Here is a 24,706-nt window from a genome sequence, read left to right as displayed (position 1 = left end):
TTAATTGTTTATCAGCTTCAAAAAGCATTACTGATAAGAGGTTTATTGGACAGGTGGATGCTCAGTGATAATGAGCTTCTAAAAATTTTTGGAAATTATCTCTTTTTATTTAACACACTCTGCAAAAAAATCACAAATGCTACATGCAAGCCCTGATCAGGAAAGAGGATGCTCAGAGGATACATGGGGTGTGCTCCACTGCTAAAGGCATATTAAGACTACAGATGCAAGCTGCATCCTTGCCAGGTCTTATGCTGTGCAACCCAGGAAAAGATTTCCTGAACTTTACAAACTTGTCAAGTAACACAGAAAAGCCTCAAGAGTGAAGGACTTCTCCCTTCAGAAGAGACTTTATACAAAATGAACCCCTCCCATGTGGAATATCACCTCAGTTTTGTCACACACACAAGAGGACAAAAAAAGCACACTAAATTGAACTGAAGCATCTTTTTATCCACTTTGGGTTCTCTGAAATTTTGAATCAAGGAATAGCTTTCTTCCATTTTTCAAACCTAATCTGCTTGGCAAATGATTTAACAGTAAAGAAAGCTGCTTTAAATAAAGATTGTACCCAAACTCTTACAAGGGAGAAAACAAACCAGTAATTGCAGCTCTTTCCTACATTGAAGACAACACTAATACAGAACATTTCACAGGGATCTCTGCAGATTAGCACTGATGGTGAGTTAATGCAAGGCACAGCCATTTCCCCTCTCTGTTTACAAGGTATTGAATCTGATTAAGGAAATAAGTTACTGGAGATTTTTAAGAGATGTTTTGAAGCTGGACACAGCTCAAGAAGTATCAACCTACAAATGTACAGGGTGTTCCAAAAATGCAAGGCATTCTTGTTCTGATCCACTCCAAGGAAACATCTCAAAGGGAGACTAAGTCACTTCTACCCTCCTTCATTGCAAAGATGATATTAGTGTATTTTCTGGCATAAGATACCTTGCAGAAATTTATATTTCATCAGATCTTTGGCATGCAGGCAATGTTTGATGAGCTTGAAGGAAAACAGGTGAAAACTAAATTTTAACTGCTTCACATGTCCATTGCTGAGCCTAGAACACAGGGGGAAAAACACATCAGAAGGCTGCCAGAACAATGAGACAGCTGGAATACAAGACCTACACAGCAGAATGACAGAGCTAGCTGTGAAAAGACCATGGTGAGATCCTACTGCTACCTTCAAAGGGAATCAAAAAGAAGATGGAGCCACAGTCTTGGAAGCAGAGTGTCAAAGGACAAATGCAACAGACAAGCTGCAACCATGAGTGGTCAAACACTGGAGTAGGCTTCTCAGAGATGCTGTGGAAACAAAAATATTTCCTAAATACAACCCTAATTGACCTCATCTAGCATCAATGCTGGCCCTGAACTGAGCCAGGGGTTGAACCAGGGTACCATAAGAAGTGCCTTCCAACCAAAATTATTTTACCATTCTCTGGCACTACAGAGAATCACATGTACTATGAAGTACAAAGACATGCTCTTACAGGAACTCCAGTAAGAAAAGGTGGAAGCAGTACCGACAAGAGACCTTGCTACATTTTTTTAAACTTGCAGAAGAAAACCCAGGACCACAGTGAATAAACCTAATAAAAAAAGGAAAATTGTCTTTGAAGTAGTAAGAGCTACTGTATGGTCTCCTCTCCAGGATGTTAACATGAAATTGTATCTTGTCCCATAGGCAATAGGAAAGGTGCCAAAAGGCAGATGAAAACTCTCTTGGCTGCCAGCACTGGACAGCCTGTTTCAAGAGGCAGTACATCATACTGACCAACAACTGCACTGGATCAAGCACTTCCAACCAGGAGGAGCCAGACTGATAACACAGCAGGACAAACACTCAGTGCTATCTCCCTCCTTTGAGTCTGGTGAAGATGGAGAGATCAATCCCTAAGGATCTGTCTGCACAAGCCACTCAAAGCAGATGTCTCCAAAAACACCACAGATGTCATGTAAGGCAAGTGAGACATCTAAATATTTGACACTCAGCTCCATCATACCATCATGGAAGCTCACAAATTCTTTTTGTAGGTCAGAATGTTGGTAGGACAAGGAGAAGATGCAGCTGCTTTAAAAGGACAAAACTATTTCCACACACACTACAGGAGTCTGGGACCATATAATGCTCCAGGTAGCTCAGAGCAGGCAGGAGTCAACAGCAATCACTCTCTGGCAGGAAGGAGAGAAGAGTATTAATAAATATGGAAGGTAGGCAAGGATCAAGCAATCAATGAGTACCTTTTGAGTATTCAGTATTGCCACAGGAAGCGATAAATCTCTCTTCAAAGATCAGAAGTGGCAGTAAGTTATATACTCAGCAGGAATGCTGGATTACACTAACTTCTTCCATCCTCCAAAAAGAAAAGAAAAGAAGAAAGGTTTTAATAATCTGATAAGATTTGACTGAAACTCTACCAGCCTTCATTTTTTTCCAACATGTAATCTGGAAACTCCTAAAGTATCCCTAAGGGGTTTTCTTGCAGTACATACTGGGAAGCAAAACTGAAGTTTAGATTGCACTTCCAGTGCAAACAGTTTAGCACACAGGAGAAAGCTACTGGTTAAAATGTAGTACTGTTAACTTATGCCATAGAATTATACAACCAAAAACAGGGGTTATTTTTAATTCAGTAGCATTTCCTGCTTTCACTTTAAATCTCTGGATGTTAGAAGTGGTTTCAAGGGAAGAGTTTTGCAAATCAAGTACAAGGAGACAGAAAAACTATATAAGAAGCTGAACTGACTGGCCAAAAATCACTACTGGTTCTACTGCAGTGAAAGGCTCTCCCAGGAACAAGTCCAGAGAAACCATGTCTCTTTCAACATTAAACAATGGGAGAATTCAATTGCCTGAACAACAATTTTAAACATACAGGGGAGTTTACAGCTCCATTTCAAAAGAGTAAAAAATGTTTACAAATAGCCAAATGCTGCTACTACTACTTGTGCTCTCAGCTTCCTTTGCAGAAAGCCTCTACTTAACCCAAAATATTTTGGTTCCATAAAGGCTCTAATCAAACTTGAGGCTACATTTTTTTCACATCCACCTACAATGCTATTGCCCTCATGAAGCAAATTCTACTGACCAGTTCATCAGAATTGCCTGCACACACGTGGATGAAGATGGGGACACAACAATCCTGATGCAAGCCAACCTAATTTTCAAGGGAAGCCTTGACTTCTACCTCCCTAAATGCTTTGGTGTTTACTCCCAAAATAGCAAGAATTGCAAATTTCCTGGTATAGCTTTTATGGATAGGTTGGGAAAAAAGGAAAAAAAAATCCTTTAATCCAACATGAGCATTTAAAAAAAAAGCCCTACAAGGACAGATCACTGTCCATTTAGTCCAGCAATCTGTCTCCAAAAAACTCTAGCAAGAAACAGTGTGTAGGGAGAGCAATCAGTCATGTCTGTGGTTTACCAGCCTTATCCCAACATCCAGTCAAGAATTAGGAATCTTTGCCTCTGGACCTGCAAATCTCCTTCTGAACCTTTAGTTCAGAATCTCTAGTCTCCGACCAAAACAGGTTTCCCATCAATTGTGGTGCATTTACCTCATTTTTTACTCCTACAAGCTACAGGTTCACCACAAAACTCACTGCATTCACCCAAGAAGCTGGTCTTGTGTGAGCACAGGGAATCACAGCAGCCAGACTGGGCACAGACTGAGTTCTGTGAAGAGCTCCAGGGGCAGCAGCAGAGTGACACCATTCACCTTCTCACAAACAGCCAAGAGAAACCAGAATTACCAAACTCAAGTGCCACGTGCTTCTGTTAAAATTACTACACAGAGGAGCACATGGATTATTTGCAGTTTGCTCAGTAGCTCGGAGTTCAAGATTACATACCCTCTTCCCCTCTTTTTAACATAGGATGTGAAAAAAAACCCTTAGCTTCCAGCAATCTCTACCTAGAGATGCATCAAGCTATTCACTGTAACATCCTGGAGAGCTCAGAAAGTGTCAAACATTTGTGTCAAGTCTCCACACAAGAGGCATCAATATAGCTTAAAATTATTGTGTTGTTTACTCCTTCTTCCACAGCTTTATGCTTCATAGTTTAATTCCTGATTAAGTCAGTATTTTATTCAGCATCCAGTTTAAAACTAGGATCACTTCAGACAATATAATTCCACACAACATACACAAATGCAGTATATGAGTCAATAAATAATTTTATATAACACAAAATTTTATGGCGCTATGTTTCCTTCAGTGGCTTCAAATAAAAATCACCTTGCTTCACGCTCTGAGCATTTTCCATGCTCAGAACCAGGAGAAAAGATACAAGGTCTGTCTGGGCAGCAATGCTCCTGCCAAGGTCCTAGGGCTGCTTGGTAGGCAGCAAGCTGGACACAGGCCAGCAGCTTGTCCTGGCAGCAGAGAAGTAACATTTATCTTTCCAACAGCTCCCCAGTACCACAGCCTCAGATCAGGATGTGTTAGTCAAGTCTGGACCAAGTATACAGGACATTATTTAACACATCTTCAATATGTATCAATATCTGCTTATTTCCCCTCATTCAGAAGATTTTACTGGTTTGATCATATTCTTGATTGAAAAGGAAAAATCCTAAACTTCACTCTGTTCAAAAAGAGGGAAGGTGGTTCAAGAGAAGAGCAGGTGATACCCATCCTTTTTCTTTAGTACTCCTGGTTTATCACTGAGTCTGACCTCTCATGAATGACAGTTCTCAAAATACATATGAAACAAGAAAAGGTCAGCACTTTGAGCTGAAGCAATTTGCAGATTTTTTCCCCACAGTCTAGATTCAAAGATGTTAAGAAATACATGACTGCTCTTCATATCAATCCAATAGCTAATCACCCTCCCTGTGAAAAACTAAAGCACTTTAATCTGAATTTATTTGGCTAAAAATTCATATGAATACAAATTTTTATTGTGTTTGCTAACAAGATTAGAGCAAGCTCATTAATACCCAGTATGATTTTGTCAGGGACATATCTGATGACTCTCATCAATTCACCTCAGTTTTGATGAGAAGCTGCATAGCATGTTTAACATTTTACTGCATGACAATATAGCTTAGTTTTCCAGCAAATTGGAGACGAATCTCTTTTCACATGGTAATTTTCTGGAGGATTTTGAGTGCTGAGGCTAAAACCATATGTAGGATTTTGGGAATGACTTCATCCCATCCCACAAGATGGGCAAGAACATACCCCTGCTTATTTCACTAATGCATTTAAGAACTACATTAGGTTCTTTGTCACAGTATCACCTTGGAAACTAATGTTTATGCTGTTTATTCATTGTGACTGCAAAAAACACTTCAATCACTGCTTTCTAGGATACCATGTGCCTTGATTTAAATTCAGCTGGAATACCTTGTTCCCAGGTGCACAGCTTTACATGCAGCAGCCTCAGCACACACACTGGACTGGATCTACTCCTCCTGACAATCACAATCACAATGGCTGCCTTAGTGCCCAGTGATTTTCCATGAACCAGAAGTTTATCATGAACAAGTTTCTAGAGATATTTTTCACCAACAAAATCATTAATGAAAACAAACTGTGATAAGCAATTACTAGTTTTTGCTGAATATCCATGGAAACTATTCACTCTTGTACACCCCCAGACTAATCCTGAATTAAATGGCATTTACTGATACTCAGTACTAATATTAATATATATTAAGGTCATCAGGATCAAGTCCTTTAACAAAATCAAGTAATAAATTTAACAAACTCTTGTTATCTTAAAGCCTTAGTTATTTGGATTAACACTCTTCTCTAACTAAATTCTGTACTAAGAATAAATGGGAGAGCTGATAATAATGTGAACAGCATGTGTGTTAACATCAAGCAGAGCTAGTCAAACACCCAAGGTGTTTTGGGTGCCTGCCACCCTCCCTGCACAGCCATGTTCATCCACTCCACCTCCTTTTGGTACAGATACATCAGCACTTCTCTGACCTCCTGGAATTTCACTACTGTTCCAAAGTGCACTGACTATAAAACAGCCCTAAATACTGCAGTTAAAAATATTCCAGTGCTGAAAAATATATGCCAAGGTAAATGTCTCTCTCACCTCCCAATGTACTCTGATGGGGGGTGGCTTTAAATAGTTTTCATGTTAAGTTTTGGCTTGTGTTTGTTTTTTTTAATATACTTTACCTGTGGATGTTTGAGACATATATAGGCTTTTAATGATGAGGCATTATTAATACAGGGATGCAATTCACATGCCACACAATCTATGACTTGCCTTCCATTTTGCCAGAATTTGTGACAAATTCAATGATGTCAACAGAAATTTTTTTACAGTATGGGAATATGCAAAACAAGATTTTCAGTATAAGCTGAAATTATTTAACCTTGTGTTTACATTTGAGCAAAGATTTCCAATGAAGCCCATGAAGCTTTAGAAATTTCATGAGTTTGCAGCTATAGCAGAAAAATTAGATGCTGCTGCTAACTGGCTGATATAACAATATGTATTTGGGCAGACTACTTGCACTACAGGGAGAAAAAATAAATACCCTGTAGTTCAGCTTGCTGTACTACTACCAATACAGAAGCCCTTGCTGGTATCACTGGTCAGCAAATCCTAACTGAGCACTGCCCTTGTGCTTTTAAATACTTTCAAACATTCCTGGCCTCACCTCTCAATATGGGCCCCACATAGCACAGTGAAATCCTCAGGTAGCAGACAGTAAACTCTGGGAGGGCTTGAACTGAGGGGGGTCTCTAAAAACAAAGCTTTATATAAGAAATGTAACTATCTATGACTCAAAACTTCACCTGTAGGGATAGTTAGAGAATAATGCTTCGGGAGTCCATTCTATCAGAGACGTCCCCTAAGTCAGTGCACGTTAACTGCGCCATTCTTGAGAGCTGGCTCTGCACTACTTCTCTTTTCACCTGTTAAGAACCACATTGGAAGGAAATTAACATTTTATAGCTTCCAAGCTTTTATAATACTGAGGAAAACTTCGCTTTAGCTTTAATTTACATTAGATACCCAAACCGAGTTGTTCTCTGTACAGTTAGTTGAATGTTAACATGATCTGAAATATAAAACTCCCTACTCACCTTCTGTTTATTCTGCTCTTCTTTTTGAGGTTATTTTTGTTTATCAGAGAAAAACAGATCACTCGGCTGAGCAGCAACTCTTTTGTTTTATATTAAATATGTCTGGGATAAGCATACCTCACTTAATTGCTAAAGACTGATGAATTATTGGAGAGAAGTGGGAGGAGCAACAGAACAGGGTGTTGTAAATGAAATTCAAATACTCTTCAGCACAAAAAAAAAAACCAGTATTTTCAGCTACACTCAGGACTTTCTAAGTTTCAGTAAAAAGCCTGAAAGAACAAGGGCCACGTATGATCTGAACCATTGTTATCTACAACTAAATAAAACCAATAAAAAGGGAATTTCCTGGATCTGCATGTGTCTCCAAGACCATGCAGGTTACAGAGTAGCAGAGCTCGATACTGTATTGGCACTTCAAGGTTTAGCACAACAGAGTGAACTGGGCGTCTGAACTAAATCCAAATGGATGAACAGGGGTTTATAGTTAAGCAAATAAATCAGCACAGTTCAGTAAGTTAACACAAACAAAACAAGCAGTCGGAGCTTTGGTTTCTTCCAGCTCTTGTCAGTGTGTGTCCTCATGTGTTCAGGTAAAACAGTGGCTACTCCTTATTACACATATTTCTAGAGCACAGACAAGGAACATTTGGGATCCTAATGTTTATTACTCCTTCGAGCATTCATTCCTTCTCTGGTAAAGACTAAGAGAAGCTACAGTTGCCAGGATGGGAAATTAGGGAGTTTTTATTCAAATATAATCAATAATATAGCTGAAAGAGCTAATGTACAAAAAACTGTTCAGACAGAGCAGGGAGAGCTTTCCAGAGGTCAGTGGAACCTGTTTAAATATGTGGAATAAATGCAAGGAATAGGCTGGCTTTGCTCCAAGAACAGACAGGCCTAATAATACTCAATATCCAACTTCCAAAAACCTAGAAAAGCAAAAATTCTTGGACATGAAGTCCTAAGGGGAGGAGAAGACATTAAATTCTGAAGTAGGCTGTGCACAGAAATTCTTGAACACGTTAGTAATGCCATGCAATTAGATTTCTCAGGTAAATGAGGAAAAAAGTCAAGAATAACAAGGGTCGGCTTCTGGCATTTCAAGCACAGCGCTGGGAGCGCAGCAGGCGGGTATCAACCTGCAGCCCAAGAGCTGGTGAGGATGCACAAATTAGCCACGGATCACAGTCAAGATCCAGCCTGCTCACATGAAAACAGCTCTTGAAATAGCTCCTTCCCTCAGTAATGCTGCAGGCACGAGTCACCAGCAAACTTAACGCTGTAGTGACAGTTCTCCATGCTCTGGCCGAAATGGAAGAGTCTTGCTCTATTATTTCAGTTGCAGAGCCACTGGAGGCTACAGGAACACGAGTTTTGTACCTTTTGTCAGATATTACTCGTCAAAAATACCCCACAAAGTTTCTTGGGCCTTTCTGTGCATCTTAATAACCATTCATGCACAGCGGATGACATTAAAACTGAGCTAGCCCTACACGTCCAGAAGAAAAACAAAATGGAAGTAAAAATCCATCAACCTAGGGGAAAAAAAGAAGCAGCAAGCATTGCTTTGCCCTTATACTAAAACTGCTTCTTCCTTCAGTTCTGCTGATGTCTTCTACACTGAAGGAAAGTGTTAGGGGGATCGTTGAAGTAAGAACAGCTTGAATACAGCACGGAATTATTTCTAAAACTCAACGGGCTCCTGCAAATTCAACAGGCTCTGCAGAAGATGAATAATCCGGAGAATTCAAGATTATATTTACACACTTCCTGCACTGAAACAAAAACATGCACACTGGAAGTGGTAAACAGTGTTTTAGATGCTTCTAATGACACCTCTGGAGTTTATAACCAGGATTCAGTAACTGGCCAGAGATGAGGAACAGCCATGCACGTATTTAAGGGGAGAAAGGCTCGGCAAAAAAAAATAGGAAGTCACAAACAGGAAAGGGAGCTCATTCTCACCAAAAGGCAAGTCCTAAGGATTACACTGACCGGAGAAGGAACCATACAACACGACAAAACCCTTCTAGCGAAGTCATTTCACAAGGTTAACACAAGGCCAAATGCGATACCGTATGAATATATATCCTAAAGAATTCTAAAGCTAATGTACAGAACAAACAGTGAAGCGTTTGGACACAGAGCATGTGCGGTTTCCTCCTCTGCATCACAAAAAGAATCGGGTTTTGTGCTTTCCCCCCCCAAGCAGCACAGACCCATGGAGGGAGGGAATAACGCCGCCCTTCGCCATGAGATTTCGGGCTCCATCCCTGGGCAAGAGCCCGGCTGCGGAGGCCCGGGGGGTTCCCGGGGAGGCGCCCCGAGAGTCGGGCAGCCGGGCTAGGTCCCAGCAAGTGACACAGCTGGTCGGTGGCTCGGTGGCAGCCCAGGTGCTCCCGATGGGAGCCTAAAGCCCCGTGGGGACCCCGGGCCCGAAGCGGGGTGGCGGGGACGGGACGGAGGAGGGGGGGGCGGCCAGAGAACGGCGGGGCCGCCGCTCTCCGGGAGCGGCGCGGGGGGTGCGGGGGGGCTGCCGGCCGGTCACCGCGGCGAGAGCGGGCGCCCCCCAGCCGTGCCCGCCCCGGTGCTGCTGCATGGCGCTGCTCAGCCTGCCTTGCAGAGGGAGCTCGAGTCCCGCTCTGCGCCTCGCAGCGCCTCTCACTCCGCCGCACACGCCAGCGCAGCGAGGCGGCGGCCGGCGGGAGCGGGACACGCAGCCGTCCCCACGGGCGGCGCCCGGCCGGACACCGCGGCAGGACGCGGGCGGAGGGCGCCGGGCGAGCCCCGGGAAGGTGCGAGGAAGGGGGGGAGCGGTGGCGGGGCGGGAGGGGAGCGGGCCCGGCGGGGCGGGGGAAGGGAGGGAAGGAAGGGACGTGCGGGACGGGAAGGGAAAGGGGGGGGCGGCAGGCGCGGCGGGGAGGGGGCGGTAATGGGGCGGTTAATCAGCGCCGGTGGCGCGGTGGAGGAGACAAAGGAAAGAAAATGGAGTCGGGGCCGGCGGGTGGCGGCGGCCGGGGAGGGAAGGAGGGCGGGCGGCCCGGGCGGTGCCGCAGCCCAGCGCCGCGCTGTGGGGAATGGCGGCGGTGGCGGCCGCGGCGGCGGCGCGGGGACGGTAGAGGGAGACAAAGCCCCCCTTGCTGCCCCGGCGGCGGCCGCTGCGGGGCCCCAGCCGCGCCGGAGCCCCATCGTGACACCTAGAGGCCGGAGAACGCGACTGCAAACCCCCCGCCACCGCCGCTTACCTGCGCCCCGCGCCCCGCCGAGCTCCCTCCGGCCGCCGGGCCCCGCCGCCGCCCCGCGCCGCCCGCGGGCCCCGCGGAGGAGCCGCCGCGCCCCGCACGCCCCGCCGCGGCCGCCGCCGCTTTAAGCGCCCCGGCACCAGCCCCGCGGTTTAATCGCTCCACAGTCGCTTTCGGACACAAAATGGCGGCGGGCGGGGCACAGTGCGCACGCGCCACCCAGCGCGGCTCTGCCGCGGCCGCCGGCCCGAGCGGGGGGAAAGGGGGGCGGGGGGGGCCGGCGCGCGCGGGGAAGCGGCCGCGCGGGGCAGGCTGGGAGCGGCGGGCGGGGCGGGGCGGGGCGAGGGCGGGGTGGGGGAGCGAGGGCGCGAGCCGCGCGCCAACTTCAAACGCGCGGGGCCCGCGGCGTCACCCTGCGCGCGCCTGTGCGTGCGTGCGTCAGCGCGTCACGTGCCGCCGAGGGGCGGGCGGGGGGGGCCGGAGGCAGCGCCCCTCCCTCCCCTCAGGGCGGCGCGCGCCCGGCGGGGCGGCGTGAGGGGAGCGCCGGGGGCATCCTGTGTTAGTGCTGCCCCGAGACCCGGGCAGACGGCAGGTAGTGCCCGATCTGCACATCGCTGCTCAGCTGGAACGTCCCTGTTCACTTTACCCAAAACTGCCCCTTCACCTCTCCAAAACTTTCAAAGGAGGAGGCTGTGCCTCAGCTAATTCAGGAGAATAAGACCACAGAGAAAGTCCATGGTGCATTCTGAGGAGGGATTTGGCCTGGCTGAAAGAGCCAAACTTTCCTTAAGATGAAAGAAGAGTCAGTAAAATCGTGAATTAATCAGGAAAGTCATAGGACAATTTCGTGAATAGCAACAAGTGACTTGAATTAGGGTCTAGAAGGGAAGTCCTGCCAGGGGTGTCTGAGGGCACTCGGTTTGTTCAGCGTGTAAAAGAGGATGCTGAGGGCAGAGCTCATTGCGGGCTGCAGCTTCCTCAGCAGGGACAGCACTGATGGCTGCTCTCTGTGACCAGCGACAGAACCTGAGGGAGCAGCATGGAACTGTGTCCAGGGGAGTTAGGCTGGGTTTTAGGAAAAGGTTCTTTAGCCAGAGGGTGGCCAGATACTGGAACAAACTCCCCGGGGATGTGGTCACAGCACTAGGCCTGACAGAGTTCAAGAGGCATTTGGACAACATCAGGCGTGTGGTGTGATTCTTGGGGATGTCCTGTGCAGGACCAAGATTTGGACTTGATGGTCCTTGTGGATCCCTTCCAGCTCAGGAGATCCGAGGATTCTACAATTCTGTGATTTAAGATGGTGTTTGCCTGGTGTTTTTAAGGACATTGGGCTTGCCATGCTCATAATTGAGTAGGACAACCCAACTCCAGTCAGCTTCAGCACAGCAGGAATGGTGGATGTGCTGCCAGGTATCTAGCAGGGAGCTTCCAGGAAAGTCAGCAAGGTTGATTTCCATCAGAAGTTGGACACCATGGTAATTTCTGTCCACGGCTTATGCCCAAAAGGTGAAAAGAGCTACAGCACCCTTGGTGAGATGCATGAATTTATGTGAAAATACACAGGGGCTTGCCTGTCTTTAATTTTCTACAGTTCTCTGAGTTGGTAAATCTTCTGGGTTTAGCATATTTTCTCATCTCCAGCAGTGTTACAGCAGACTCAGAGCTTATTGACAGACTGAGGAGAGAAGAATTCTATGAGCTCATGCTGCATCCTCTTGGTATTTTCTTACCATAAATCCATGAGAAATGGAGCAAGAGTAATGGGTTAAAATATTAATAGTTCAAAAATCAGACACACTGGAAGGAAGCTGCATATTTTTGTTCCTCTTACTCCCCTATCAGTCACTGGAGGACAATAAGGCCGGAATTCAAAGAGAAATCTAAATGTAAAGAGACGTCAACACAAACCTGTGGTGGTAGAATTAAAGAGTTTTAAGGCTGTTAGAGTTGAAACCCGTGTTAAAAATCTTTCCTCCAATTTGTGCCTCTTGAGATTTCACTGCAGGTTGGGGTAAAAGCTGTTCAACAGCCTAGGCTTCACCACAACCTGCTTAACAAGTGACAAACCCATCAGAAAAACATTAGCATCCATTAGCATGTGTAAGCTGTGCCCTTAAATCCTGGTGTGAATAATGGTGATGAGCTGCTGAGCTGTGCCGTGGAGAGAAGGGTCCCTCTGCCAGGGGAGTTGGGCTGAGTGAGATCAGGCCCTGACCCGGCTTTACGGGTTCCTCCTGCCTAAGCCTAAGCTCTCTCAAGTCCTTGCAAAGCAGCAGAGCGCCGTGGGCTGTGTTCCGAGCACCGGCACTCCTTTGGGGGGTTGTTGACAACCCAGAATAAGTTTCCTTCTCGGGATCATGACAGTAAGATAAGTCCATTAGCCCGTTTCAGTGGGGCATGGGCGGCTTACCGAGGGGTGGAGGGGATGAGCTGTGTGGATGAAGGAGAAATCAATTATCGACAAAGCAATGGTAAAATGTGGCCATTAATTAGAGGTGATAGTGTAGCCCACAGCTGTGAGCTCCGGGGTTTTCGTTGCATGAGAAATTTAAATCATTGAAATTAAAATTATTGAATTCAAATGATTCACTGATATTATATCCTGAATTTGAAGGAACATCACAAAGATCTCTGAGTCCAATGTTGGGCAATCAAAAGCTTTTCTAAAATTAAAAGAAAAACAACAACAAAAAAAAAAATCCATGGCCTTCAATTTAGCCACTAGATGAGTTGGTGTAGAAGGAAATTAAGTCAGCACAGCACGAAGAATCTGCTCAGAACATTTCTGCAGTGTGAATTTTTAAAAAATCACGTACATTCTAAGCTGTCAAGCCATCAATTCTCATGCTGTAATTTTGGGGAGAATGGCATATCTTTCGTCTGTAGCCATGAATCCTGCTTAAAGCTCAAAATTTAGCTCAGGCACGAATCAAAATGGAGAGGAGCAGTGGCTGTGTGTAAAACTGCCTCTTCCCTGCTTTAAATACTCACCTAGGGCAGGGTGTAAATGGTTGCTAATGATGCCTCTGCCTTTTGTTTGAGCCATCCTATGGCTAAAGGTTGCAGTTTCCTAGTAGGAATGTCACTGCTTAGAAGCAGAAGTACTTTTCCCTGACAAGCACCTATTCGTGGACTTCTCCTGCCAGAAGTGTCCTGACCATCCATCCACCAGCGAGTGCTGGGGGTCTGCCCTACTGATCCTGAGTTTCCTCACTTGGAGGCGCTTTTGAGCTGATTTGCAGGGAATTCAAATCCCCAGCTTCAGTCCTGTGAGTGCTCCTAAATACAAGTCTCTGAGCCTGTCCAAATTAGACACTCAGAGGCAGATGCTCTTTCTAGAAAAGTTGCCCGAGCGAGGCCTTTCCCAGAGGCACTTTGCCCATGAGCCAGAATGGAAAGAACTGAAGCCAAGGAGCTCCCAACCACCTTGCTGAGGCCCCGGGTGGGCTCACCCTCCTCATTCCAACTCTGCATTTCCATCACCTTCACAATCCCTCAGGAGTTACCACACTAAGTCAGCTCTAAGGAAGACAGTACTCGAGCTCGAGAGCATTAAATTGAATTTCTAAGGCTGCCTGGAGCACCATTTGGTCTCTTTATGAACCACGGCCCCAGCTGTTGCCCCAGGAGTGGTCCTTGGAGAACAAGCCCATACAGATGTGCCTGACAGCCCTGCAAGGAACACATCAGTGCTCATGAGGAGGCTGTTGCTTTGCTGTGGTTCAGCTCAGGCTGCTTAGCTGTTCCAATCATCTCTAAGTGCCCCAGTGAGTGCCTTGGAAACATGATTTCCCATAAGTCTGGGAAAAGGTGGGAGGTCCAACTTGAAGATTACTCAGACCAGAGAGTCAGAAGCTACAACCCCCAAAAATTACTTTGTATCAAGATTTAAGTGATTTCCAGCACAAGGGCTAACTGGAGCTTGCGGTAGCACAAAGTGGCAGTGTCTCCTTGGGGCCATTCTGGCTGGTGGCTGCTCTCAGTGTCAAACCTGGGCAGCTGCACCAGCCTGGATGCTGTGCAAGAGGAGGGAACATTGTGCTGGTGATCTTCGGGGGCTTCTCAGGACACTTTCCCAAGACTGGCAGGTAAAAAGCAATACTGCTTCAGAATCCGTATGCATCCTTCCAATTAAAAGGAAAAAAAAAAAAGCAAAACTAGCAATAAGCGAGGGAAAGGAACATCTTCCCCAAGCCAGAGCACATGGATAATGTAACTGTGACACAGACACCCTCCCACGGGCTGCAGCTCCTGCAAGAAAAGCAAGTAGCTGCTGAGCACAAGCACGTCCGTGCGGGAGGGGGATGTTTTAAGTGCTGACACAGATTTGGCTGACAAACACGGTGCTGGCACACTGTGCACACTGTCTCCTTTGAAATAACAAATGCTGCCACAAAATGTGCTCTGCACTGCTGTGTCTGTCCCTGTGTGCTGTGAAAGTGGCTCTCAGGGAGTTCACCCATCAAGCAGAAAGGTCCAAAAATCAAGACCTTTTGTTTGAAATTTGGTACTGTGAAAACGGCAGTCCTGCAATGCCAGGTGTCCTGGTGGTGTCCATAGGGCAGAGATCTTTGGCAATGCCAGCACAGACCTCTGTCTTTGGCACAGCAAAGGGCTGGGTAATAGATTCCTAAGTTAATGTGTTTGAGGTTTTTTTCCCACATGTTCTAACAGCCACATAAATAATGGGATTATTCCTTGCAATTCCAGGAACAGAGTCATTTTGTCCTGGCCTGCAGCTCCCTGCCTACCCTGACAGAAGTCTGCTTTCCTGCTCTGATCTCTACAGTCAAGGTGTAGCTTATCTCAGAAAGTGGAATTGTGCTGCAGGGAGGGGACAAGATTTTGGCAGGGCAAGGAGAACACCCAGGTAGGTGAGTGAATTAAATTCATGGCTTTGGCCACTGGGGCATTGGGCTGGTTTGTTTTCCAGCAGTTATTGAAAGGGGAAGAGAAACCAAACCAAATATGTGAGAGGGCTGGACCACTTTCCACCTCTCAGGTGCTCTTGTCTGCAGTCGCATGTGCCAGCTGGGACCTACATCCCTCATCTCTTGCTGCCTAAAGCTGACAGTGTAAAGCAGTGCTCTGGGAAAAGCACTGTGCTTTCCTCCTGGAGCTCTTCCAGCCCCCAAAGCAGGTGGAAGAAGGCTAAGGGATGAGTGATGCAGCCGTGTCCCCTGGTTACCCCTCCCTGCAATCCCATCTGCAGATAAAACTGCATCCAGAAGTGGTTTATGCTGAGGGGGTGTCCCAGATGGGACCACATGCACCACAGCGTGCTACATTCTGCCTGAACCAGCCCCAAAAAGCTCTGCTACCGTGAGGAGGAAGGAAATGAAGGCTGTAACCTCCTGGGACGTGCTTAGAAAGCCTGGGAAGCACTGATGGATGGGCCTTGCTTGGCCTGGGAAGTATAAATCCCTAGCTCTGCTGGTGATGGCAGGGCCCCTGCTCTGGCACGGGTGGCTGGAAGGACTGGGGGGATGTCCCTGCCTCTGCTGCCTTTGGGGGCATCTTTGCTGCTCTAAACTACTCCACTCCCAGGACCATATGGGCCACTAAGATGATTAAGGGATTGGAGCAGTTGTCATGAGAGCTGTAAAAATGAAGGCTTGGGAGGGGGGGTTCTTGTCCATGCCTGGTGGTGGGTAAAGAATAGTAAGGTTGGAAGGAACCACTATGGGTCATCTGATCCAACCTCTTTACTCAAGAGGTCATCCTAGAGGGCATTGGACAGGATTGTGTCCAGATGGTTTTTTAATACCTCCAGTGAGAGAGACTCCACACCCTCTCTGGGCAACCTGTTCCTTTGTGTGGTCACCCACACAAAATTCTTCCTCATTTTCATGTGTAACTTTCTGTGCAGTATTTTCTGCCCATTGCTTCTTGTCCTGAGCACCACTGAGCAGAACCCGATTCATCTGCTGGCACCCTCCCTGCAGATACTGGTAGACATTGATGAGATCCCCTCTCAGGCATAACTTCTGGAGGCTGAACAGCTCCAGCTCCCTCAGTCTTTCCTTGTAAGAGAGATGCCCTAATTCCTTAATCATCTGTGTATCCTTCTGTTGGATCTGCTTCAAGAACTCCATGCTTTTCTTGTACTGAGGAGCCCAGAACTGGACACAGCACTCCAGATGTGGCCTCATTGGGGCTGAAGGGGCAGGATCATCTCCCTTGCCCTGCTGCCAATGCTCTTCCTATTGCATCTCAGGATACCAGTGGCCTTCTTGGTCCCCAGGGCACACTGCTGGCTAAGGGACAGCTTCTTGTCCACCGAGACTCTCTTGTCCTTCTCTGAAGAGCTGCTTCCCCACAGGTTGGCCCCCATCAGGTACTGGTACATGGAGTTATTCTTCCCCAGGTGCACCATCATGGTGGATGTTCAGGGATTTTAACCAACTGAAGGTGATGGGCGAGGTTTGAGAAGAGGAAGGCAAACGATACAAGCGTAAAAAAATCACCAGTGAAACCACAGAGACACATCACAGGGAGAGGGGGAGCAGTTGTCAGGGCCTTCAGACCCACAGTGACACCATGCAGGGTATAGGAACAAGGGTCCCAGCAGCCCTACTCCATGAGGCAGAAATAACCAGGATCCCCCCTTTCAACCCAGCCCAGCCGGGAGGTGGCACAAGACCCAACACTCTGCTGTACACTTTGTAGCCTGATGCCACCTCCTGCTTGGTGGAACAGAAGGCTCCATGTCACCAGCCACATGAACTCAGGAACTTTAATCAAAGCAGTGAGAACCAATTGTGTTTGTCAGGGAGATGGCCTCCACCCTGCTGCTGCACTATGCTGTCAGAGCCACCAAGAGGGCAAAGTTCCTGGGAGAGCCAGAGGAAACAGTGCTTCCTTCCCAGCAAGCTTCCAACAATCCAGCAGCTCGTTGGTGCTGAGCTGCACAGGAGGAGCACAAAAAACCTCCAGAAAACCTTCAGCCTCAGGGCAGGTGGTGAGGGACGAGCAGCAAGAGGGGTCACAGAGAACAGCCTCCCTCCAGCCCAGTGGTGTGTCCTTCACACAGTAAGGTGGGGACAGCGGATATCCTGGGACAAGGCACAGCCAGTGAGGCAGAGCAGCTCACAGGGTGGTTTAGCATTACCTGTCACACCCATCCGGTGTGGGGACATTTGGGAACATGGCCTGGCCACCACAGCTGCTGCAATCTACTTCCATTTCTGGACATGGGTTCTTTCTGGTCCAAACTGGAAGTCAGGGCCTCGATTACCAACAGCAGCTGGAGATGGGGAATGTGTGGATTCACAGACACACACAGAGACACACACAGGGCTGTTTCCATTCCTGGTTTCAGTGGCCCCCATTCTGTGTGGACACCTACTACCTTGGGTGATGCATCCCATCAGCCAACATTTTGGTAACAATTGGCTGAATTGCAGGGCCAAAAATCACAATTATTTCCCATGACATCCTCTGTCACCCTCCAGGTTACATGGATGCTATGCTGACACCCAACTTGCCCCATCCCAGGGCACTGGGACCAAAGAAACACCCTTACAGCGACACCAACACTGTTTAAAGGTTTTTATTTCTGCTTTAAAATCAAAATTAGTCATTCTCTGTAATTACATTATATATAGATTTATAGAGACATTATAGAAAAGAATTTTTTGCTTTTGTTTTTCTGCAAAAATCTGTAAATAAAAAATAAAATAAAACAAAACAAACAAAAAAAAAGGTGGCAGCTTCTGTCCATCCGTTTGTCTGTCCCTCTATCGTTCCTCCTGCCCCTGCCCTCCACAGCATTTCCCAACAGGCCAGGAAAGGCTCTGGGCTGAGGCCACATATCACTACACTCCCTACAGCCACAAGCCAGGGAGGGACAGGAGCACGTGGAGCTGGAAAGAAGAAACGCCAGCAGAATATATTAATATCTCATATTTCATTTTATTTAAGTCCTGGGGACTCCAGGTGGCAGAGGGCAGCAGTCCCCATGGCCCTGGCAGCTCCTGGAAAGAAACAGCGAAGTTTCCAAAGTGCAGGTCCTTCCGGGACAGGGCGCATGCCCTCGAGCAAGAGGAAGGCAAGAGGAGGCAGAGAAATCCGGTCCCTCTCCCCGCCAGCCAGGGGGGCAGGCAGGGTGGGCTCCCTGGGTACTTTAAATAGCGATCAGAGGGTGGGAGGCGCAGCGAGCCCCGGGGCAGCGGTGCGGAGGCGGCGCCGCGGGGCGGTGGCGGTGGCGGGGCAGGGAGCGGTGCTCCCTAAGGCAGTGTGCGGCCGCGAGCTGCCGGCGCGGGGCTAATACTGTGCTGTGCTGAGAGCGGGAGTGCTGGGGCTGCCGGCTCCCAGCCCGTGCGAGCCCGGGCGGCCCGGCAGTGCCTCTGCCCTCGGGGATGGCAGGTGGGCGTGCGTGGGGGTCTCAGAAAGCTGTACTGGCCATGCTGGCTGGTGCAAAGATCCTCGGGAGGCTGTCCAGGGTCTCCTCCAGTCGCCGGTGAGCTGATTTACCATCTTCCCCTGCAAGTACACGCCATGGTCAGTGATACAAAGTGCAGAACTTCTGTTCCCTGCCCATCCCTGGCCATCTACCCCAGCCTTTCCAGGGAAACGTGCCTAACACCTGGTAAAGCTGAGCCTGCATGCTATGGCCACAGCATGGAAACCTCTCTTGTTCTCAATTAGCACGCCCCTGGGCAGGCCCCAGCTGGGATCTGGATCAAAAAGTCCCAAGAGCTCCTGATTCAGAGGTTGTGAATCCTGTTCTTAGCTGCCCACGCGGGGCAGGGACAACCCGTGTTTGGGCTGCAGCAGTGTTGGTGTGTGGAGAGCCTCACTTGGGGCCAAGGCACCAGTGCTCAGGGCTGTGCCAGCTCCGGTGGCTCCAACAGCTGTGCACATCTGCATGCACTGGCATGGGGGGTTGCAGAGGGCTCCCCCAGGACCCCCAGGCACACACAGGGATGCACACATCCATGCCACAGGCTCCCTCTGAGCTCTTTGCCCACAAATCTGCCCGCAGCGGCCATCCCCAGCAAGAGATGGTGACATGGACAATCTGCTGGGACATAGGACACAAGGCATCTACATGTGTCAGGGTGCCAGTGGGATGTGCACTATCAACAACCAAGACACACAGACTCCGAAACGTGACACGGCTGACAGGCTCTAAGACAGAGACATTCGTGAGCAAAGCAGCCGGAGCAGGGACAAAGGGTACAAGGACAGCTCACGTGTCCCAACCTGTGCAGCAGCTGCCGCGATCTGGAGGCCTAGAAACACACTCAGATGGTTCTCTCAGGGCCATCTAGCAAATAATAAATAACAACCAGGCTTAGTGCTGTGGCTACAGGATGCCTGGCCCTTGCTGCCAGCTTGCTCTTGCCTGGCAGAGCTCGGGGCATGATGAACCAGAGTGCGTGGGGTAGCCTTAGAGCCCCCTCTCCCGTGGGCACTGCTGGCACCATAAGATGCCACTTGGGATGCTGTGGGTGGGGAGCAAGCAGAGATACAGCAGGACACTCACCACACAGCATCAGGCTCTGCTTGGCTGCCTCCCGCACAGGCTCTTTGTCGGTTTGGCACAGGTAAACCAGCTGCTCAATGCTCTCTTTGGCCTGCAGGAGAAGGGACAAGGAAATGAGTTCTGGCTGTCAAAGCTGAAGCAGAAACACAGTCAGATGGGGAAGGCAGCACAGGGTGCTGCAGCCCCATGGTGCAGAAAAGCCCCTTATTCTCTTTTTCTCCTCATTTTCCTTCTTTCCCTGCCCCTGGCTGTTACACATGCCTGCAGCACATTTGGGCACATTTAGGGCATCCCCAACTTCTCTCCCCCACGAGCAGGAGGCTGTGCAGGTGTGTCCAGAGTCACCACCCACACGTGTTCCCTCTTCCTCTGGAACATGCAGCCCTACTGCCCCCACCCCACATCCCTCACCTTCAAGCAGCCCAGCGCCGCACACCCTGCCACACGTGTCTGCACCTCCTCATCCTCCAGCTGCTCCAGGAAGCACACGAGGGCCTGGGGGAGATGGGGGAGTCAGTGCCACCATCTGTAGCAGAGCAGGGGCGCCAGCCCACGTCACCCCTGGCCCGCCCAGCCCGTACCCGTTGGCGGAAGCGGGGGTTTTCTGCCAGGCTGCGCAGCTGGGCTGACACGGCGCTCACCACCTTGCTGTTGCCCTCCACGAGGAGCAGGCTCAGCGCCTTCAGCCCCTCCTTCTTCAGACGGCCCTCGGGCATGCGCTTCAGGGCACGCAGCACCACGTCCTGGTCATCCGAGTTGAGGTTCTGTGCCAGCAGTGCTGCGGGAAGCCATCAGCTCAGCCAGGGTGTGGGGAGTCACACTGCACTGCCCCCACACCCCTGCCACCCATCCCCGAGCACCCTGGATCCATGCTGGGCAGAGGGGGCTCCTCTGGTGCCCATGTGTGGGATTGCTCGCCAAGACACTGGGGACCTACAGCAAGGATACTGGAAGGCAGCATGGGACTGGGCTGCACTCTGGATCAGACTGACTTGCCCAGCCCAAGGATGGCTGAGCCTCTGCGTGATGCCCCAGAATGGTCATGGCACCTCTGCAGTGTGATCAATCACTATGGTGATACTCTGGCACCCCATCCCAGGATTTAAGGAGTGTGGGAGGACACCCACCTTCCTCTGCCAGCTCCATCATGTAGGTGTCAAGCACCATGGCACCGAGCGACTCAAAGTGGCTCCAGTACTGGAAGATGGTGACCTGCTCGCTCTGGGCGCTGCCGGGCCGCCGGGGCAGCCGCCGATTCAGCACATCCTCCACCAGTTTCACACACACTGTGAGAAAGAATCAGGATCATGGTCTGCAGCAGCCATCGTCACCCCTCTGTGGAGCTCCTGGCACCCATATCCTCCCACTCATGGTCATTGAGTGAGGCTGGCAACTCCCCGAACACCCCTGGGCAGCCACTCACCAGCATCAGCCAAACCAGGGTGCTGCTCGCTGATGGGAGCTGCATACTGGGCACTGAGCACCTGCAGGAACCGCTCCACAGGGCAGGTGTAGACGTTGGGCACTTCCACACAGAGGTCCCAAAGGGGCAGCACGCCCTCCTTCCGTGTCGAGAACTGCACCACTGTGGGGACAGGCACTGTTAGAGCTCCCCAAGGCCAGGGCAGCAGCTGGGTGACTCCTGCCCTCTGTCTGGCATGGTCCCTCACTGCCCACAAGGGGACACAGGCTTCACACAGCCTCTGGGGTGGCACAGAGGGTCTCCTCAGCAGAGTTTCTTTACCATCAGCAGCTGAGCTGGCTGCTCCTGCGCGCTCCTCCGTCAGCTGGCACACGATCTCCAGCACCTGCGACTCCCGCAGCAGCCTGTCCAGGGCATACATCTCCTGGCACCGCAGGGGACCGAAGGTGCCCAGCTTCTGCAAGGCACAGCCAAACCAGGGACTTCAGGCACAGAGCTCACTGCCCACATCACAGCCTCCAGGCTGCAGCAAGACCCCCTTCAAGGGGATGCATACAGCCCCCCTATCCCCTGCTGCCATATCCCACCCCGGTTCTCACCAGCAGCAGGCGGTTGCAGTTGTGGAGGTGAAGCACCAGAGCCTTATCCAGGAACTCATTGCCAGTGCTCATGGGGTCAGTGCTGGCCTCAGAACCGCTGCACATTCCGGTGTCATCTGCCCCCATCTCGCCAGCGCTGGGGGCCCTGGTGCTGCGCAGAGCTCTGCCAGCCCTCCTGCAAGCCAGGGAGAGATCAAGGCAGCGAATCAGCACAGGACACCTGGACCTGGCCCGTCCCCTTCCCCACCCACAGGGCAGAGGACAAGTCCCAGAGGCACAGGGGCTGCCTCCAGCCCATCCCTCATGGAGAGCTGCAGGGTGACATCGTGCCACCAGACAGACCAGGTACTGATTGTTCTTGACCTGGACCTTCCCTAAGCTGTGATGAACAGGTCTAAATATGCTTGGACACCCTTGAACAGCCCCCATTCCAACTGCCCAAGGCCATCTGCCCTTTGCCCCATGCCATGAGCCCCTCTGTGCACCTCTCATCTTGGAGAGGCTCCTCCTCAGAGCCCTCTGAGTCCTCCATGTCAGAGGTGTTGAGGAAGCTGAAGCTCTCCAGCGCGTGCTCCACGGTCAGACTGATGCTGGAGGCCCGGCTGAGGAAGACACCTTGCTTCTGCTGTGGAGGAAGGCATGGTGGAGTTGAATCCTGGCTCCCCTGCCACCTACATTAGCAGGCTATGCCATCACAGATGGCCCCATCCCCACCATCCCTGGGCATTGCCTGCAGTGATGGCCCCATCCCCATCACCCCGGGGCACTGCCAGCCAGGATGACCCTGTCACCCACACCCCATGACACTGCTGGGAGCCCCTCACCAGCAGCATCTCCTCCAGACGTTTGAGCTCCCGTTCGAGGGGCTGCAGCTCCGGGAACTGTCCCCGATAGTCATCCAGAGCTGAGCCCAGGAGGCCAATTGCCTCCTCCAGACCTGAATCCACCATCTTCCCCCGCGGCACCTCAGGGGTACTGGTGGGCAGGGGTGGGGTTGGGATGGGCCTCTCTTCTGCAGAGGCTTGTGCCAGTGCTGTGGGGGTCCCGGTGCCATAGTCACTCTGTGCTGGCGCCTGGCTCTGCGCTGGCTCGGCCCTGCCAGCTGCCTCCTCACAGGAGGCTGCCCATGCCACGGAGGCGCGAGGCTTGGCCTCAGTGGCCCTGTCCTGCCCTGCCACAGCAGCTGCCACCACAGCACCAGGGAGAGGCTGCGCGTCTTGCTCGCCCAGCCCTGTGTCCTCCATGCTGGGCGCAGGCTCCCAAGGGCTCTCCACAGTCTTGACCTCCATCGTGGCATCCACGCTGGCCTCGCTGATGTGGCTCAGAGTCCGGGAGTAGGGCACGTGCCCATTGGCCACCGTCTCCTTCTTGCGGCTGCTTGGCTCCTCCGGCTGGCTCCCAGCAGGGGGGACGCTGCTGCCACTGGCCCCAAGCACGGCGTCAGCCTCCTCTGGCTGCTGGGAGAAGGAGATCTCGATGGCGGGGGCGGAGGCCTGCACCTCAGGCTGCACGATGGGCTTGTGTGTGGCATGGCGGGCGCTGCTGGACAGCTGGGGGCTGGAGGAGTCGTCCGAGGACTCAGAGGAGATGGACCAGGCTGTGCCGTTCTCCAGCTCCTCCTGGCGCCGCAGCATGTTCTGGAGAGGGGGAGAATGGTGTCAGCTGAGACCCTGCTCCTGCTGCCCCATCTCCTCCATCTGTCTGCGTGTCAAGCAGAGGCAGGATCGATCTGAGCTGGAGAGCATTGAGGCTGCCATGGCTCTGCTGACACAGCAGGATGGTCAGCAAACACCTGGCAGATTCCAGCTCTGGATCCCACCCAATGCCAGCAGGCAATCCAGCTCCCCACGAACAGCCCCATATGTCCTGGAGCCTCAGGGTGCCAGCAGTCCCCTAGCACAGTGGGATGCCACACATGGAGCCAAGGACACCAACCACCATGGCTGCAAGGACAGCAACAGCTCCAGCACCAGCCGGTGGGGACAGCACCGGCCACCACACCATCTTTGTGGTTCACCATCACTGAACAGATGCCACAACAACTCCACATTAGTAACACTAGCATGATACCAGTGCCACACCAGCACCATCTCACCAGCACCATCACCAGTACCAACCAATGCCACCAGCACGGGGACACGGAGAAGCTGTCTACTCACTAGTGCCCAGCTCTTGCACGGGGATGAACCCAGGCTCCCCTAGATGGGAACTAGCTCTGCAGGACCAGCCAGACCCAGCTTGGCAGAATCAGGCCTTTGGGCATGAGCGAGGGAGAGTGAGCAGGAGACAAGGAGCGGCTACAGCTACTGCGGGATGGCCACAGCGCTGGGCTAAGCTACCGGCTGCTGCAGCCCCGCACTTACGCGGCCCTGCTGCGGCCATCTCCCGAGCTCGGCCGAGGAGACGTCGCCGCACGAGCAGCTCTGAGACAGCTTCTCCAAGAGCGTCTCCCGAAAGATGTCCAGCAAGGACCAACCGCGCTTGTCAGCCGCCCGCTCCGGGCTCTTGGGCAGAGAGAAGAGGAGCTGTGAAGGTGGGAGGGAGGAGCAGGTGCCGGTACTGGGGAGTCCTGGTAGGATGGCTGGAGAGGAAGGAGCTGCCTACCCATCCCTGAGCTGTGCCACCCTCTGAGACGGTGCCTAGGCACATCCCTGTGTGGGCCCCTCCACTGGCCATGTCTCCTGAGCAGCCCTGCCTGGTGCACACTTACATAGAATGCCTGTTCCCGCAGGGACGGCGTGTCAGGAGGACTCTGGTTGTAGGTGGAGAACCTCTTGTTCACTGTGGAAGCCTTGTTGACGCTGCTTGCTGCTGAGGGCTGGTCATCCTTGTCAAAGGGGCTGTGGAGGACAGCAGGGAGGTGAGGGATATG

General features: G+C 50.8%; 3 protein-coding genes across 27 annotated transcripts in view; 1 reads left to right on the top strand and 2 right to left on the bottom strand.

The window, feature by feature from the left end:
• Nucleotides 1-10,613, bottom strand: part of CTCF (CCCTC-binding factor) — a 34,626-nt gene extending 24,013 nt beyond the window's left edge. For 4 of the 13 annotated variants that reach the window (XM_079316257.1, XM_079316267.1, XM_079316270.1 and 1 more), the window contains exons 1-3: nt 10,323-10,443; nt 6,781-6,900; nt 2,251-2,363 (exon numbers count right to left, since the gene is read on the bottom strand). The gene's annotated coding sequence lies outside the window, so the exon portion shown is untranslated. Of the gene's footprint in view, nt 1-2,250; nt 2,364-6,780; nt 6,901-10,322 lie in introns of all 13 variants that reach the window. The other 9 variants (XM_079316264.1, XM_079316271.1, XM_079316261.1 and 6 more) reach the window with 6 other exon arrangements.
• The window catches only part of ACD (ACD shelterin complex subunit and telomerase recruitment factor), an 88,203-nt gene that overhangs the window by 58,498 nt on the left and 4,999 nt on the right, over nt 1-24,706 (top strand). The window lies entirely within an intron of this gene.
• RIPOR1 (RHO family interacting cell polarization regulator 1) overlaps nt 17,859-24,706 on the bottom strand; it is a 31,897-nt gene continuing 25,049 nt past the window's right edge. For 5 of the 13 annotated variants that reach the window (XM_079316252.1, XM_079316243.1, XM_079316251.1 and 2 more), the window contains 12 exons: nt 24,545-24,674; nt 24,198-24,338; nt 22,659-23,471; nt 22,320-22,459; nt 21,835-22,009; nt 21,557-21,692; nt 21,236-21,397; nt 20,940-21,098; nt 20,394-20,590; nt 20,224-20,307; nt 19,813-19,903; nt 17,859-18,806 (listed from right to left, as the gene is read on the bottom strand). In XM_079316252.1, the coding sequence (XP_079172378.1) occupies nt 18,709-18,806; nt 19,813-19,903; nt 20,224-20,307; nt 20,394-20,590; nt 20,940-21,098; nt 21,236-21,397; nt 21,557-21,692; nt 21,835-22,009; nt 22,320-22,459; nt 22,659-23,471; nt 24,198-24,338; nt 24,545-24,674 (2,326 nt within the window). In that variant the 3' untranslated portion in view covers nt 17,859-18,708. Of the gene's footprint in view, nt 18,807-19,529; nt 19,594-19,812; nt 19,904-20,223; nt 20,308-20,393; nt 20,591-20,939; nt 21,099-21,235; nt 21,398-21,556; nt 21,693-21,834; nt 22,010-22,319; nt 22,460-22,658; nt 23,472-24,197; nt 24,339-24,544; nt 24,675-24,706 lie in introns of all 13 variants that reach the window. The other 8 variants (XM_079316244.1, XM_079316249.1, XM_079316255.1 and 5 more) reach the window with 3 other exon arrangements.

This window comes from Erithacus rubecula (genome assembly GCF_903797595.1).
Source record: "Erithacus rubecula genome assembly, chromosome: 12".
NCBI lineage: Eukaryota > Metazoa > Chordata > Aves > Passeriformes > Muscicapidae > Erithacus > Erithacus rubecula.
This window is presented reverse-complemented; position numbering and strand designations above follow the sequence as displayed.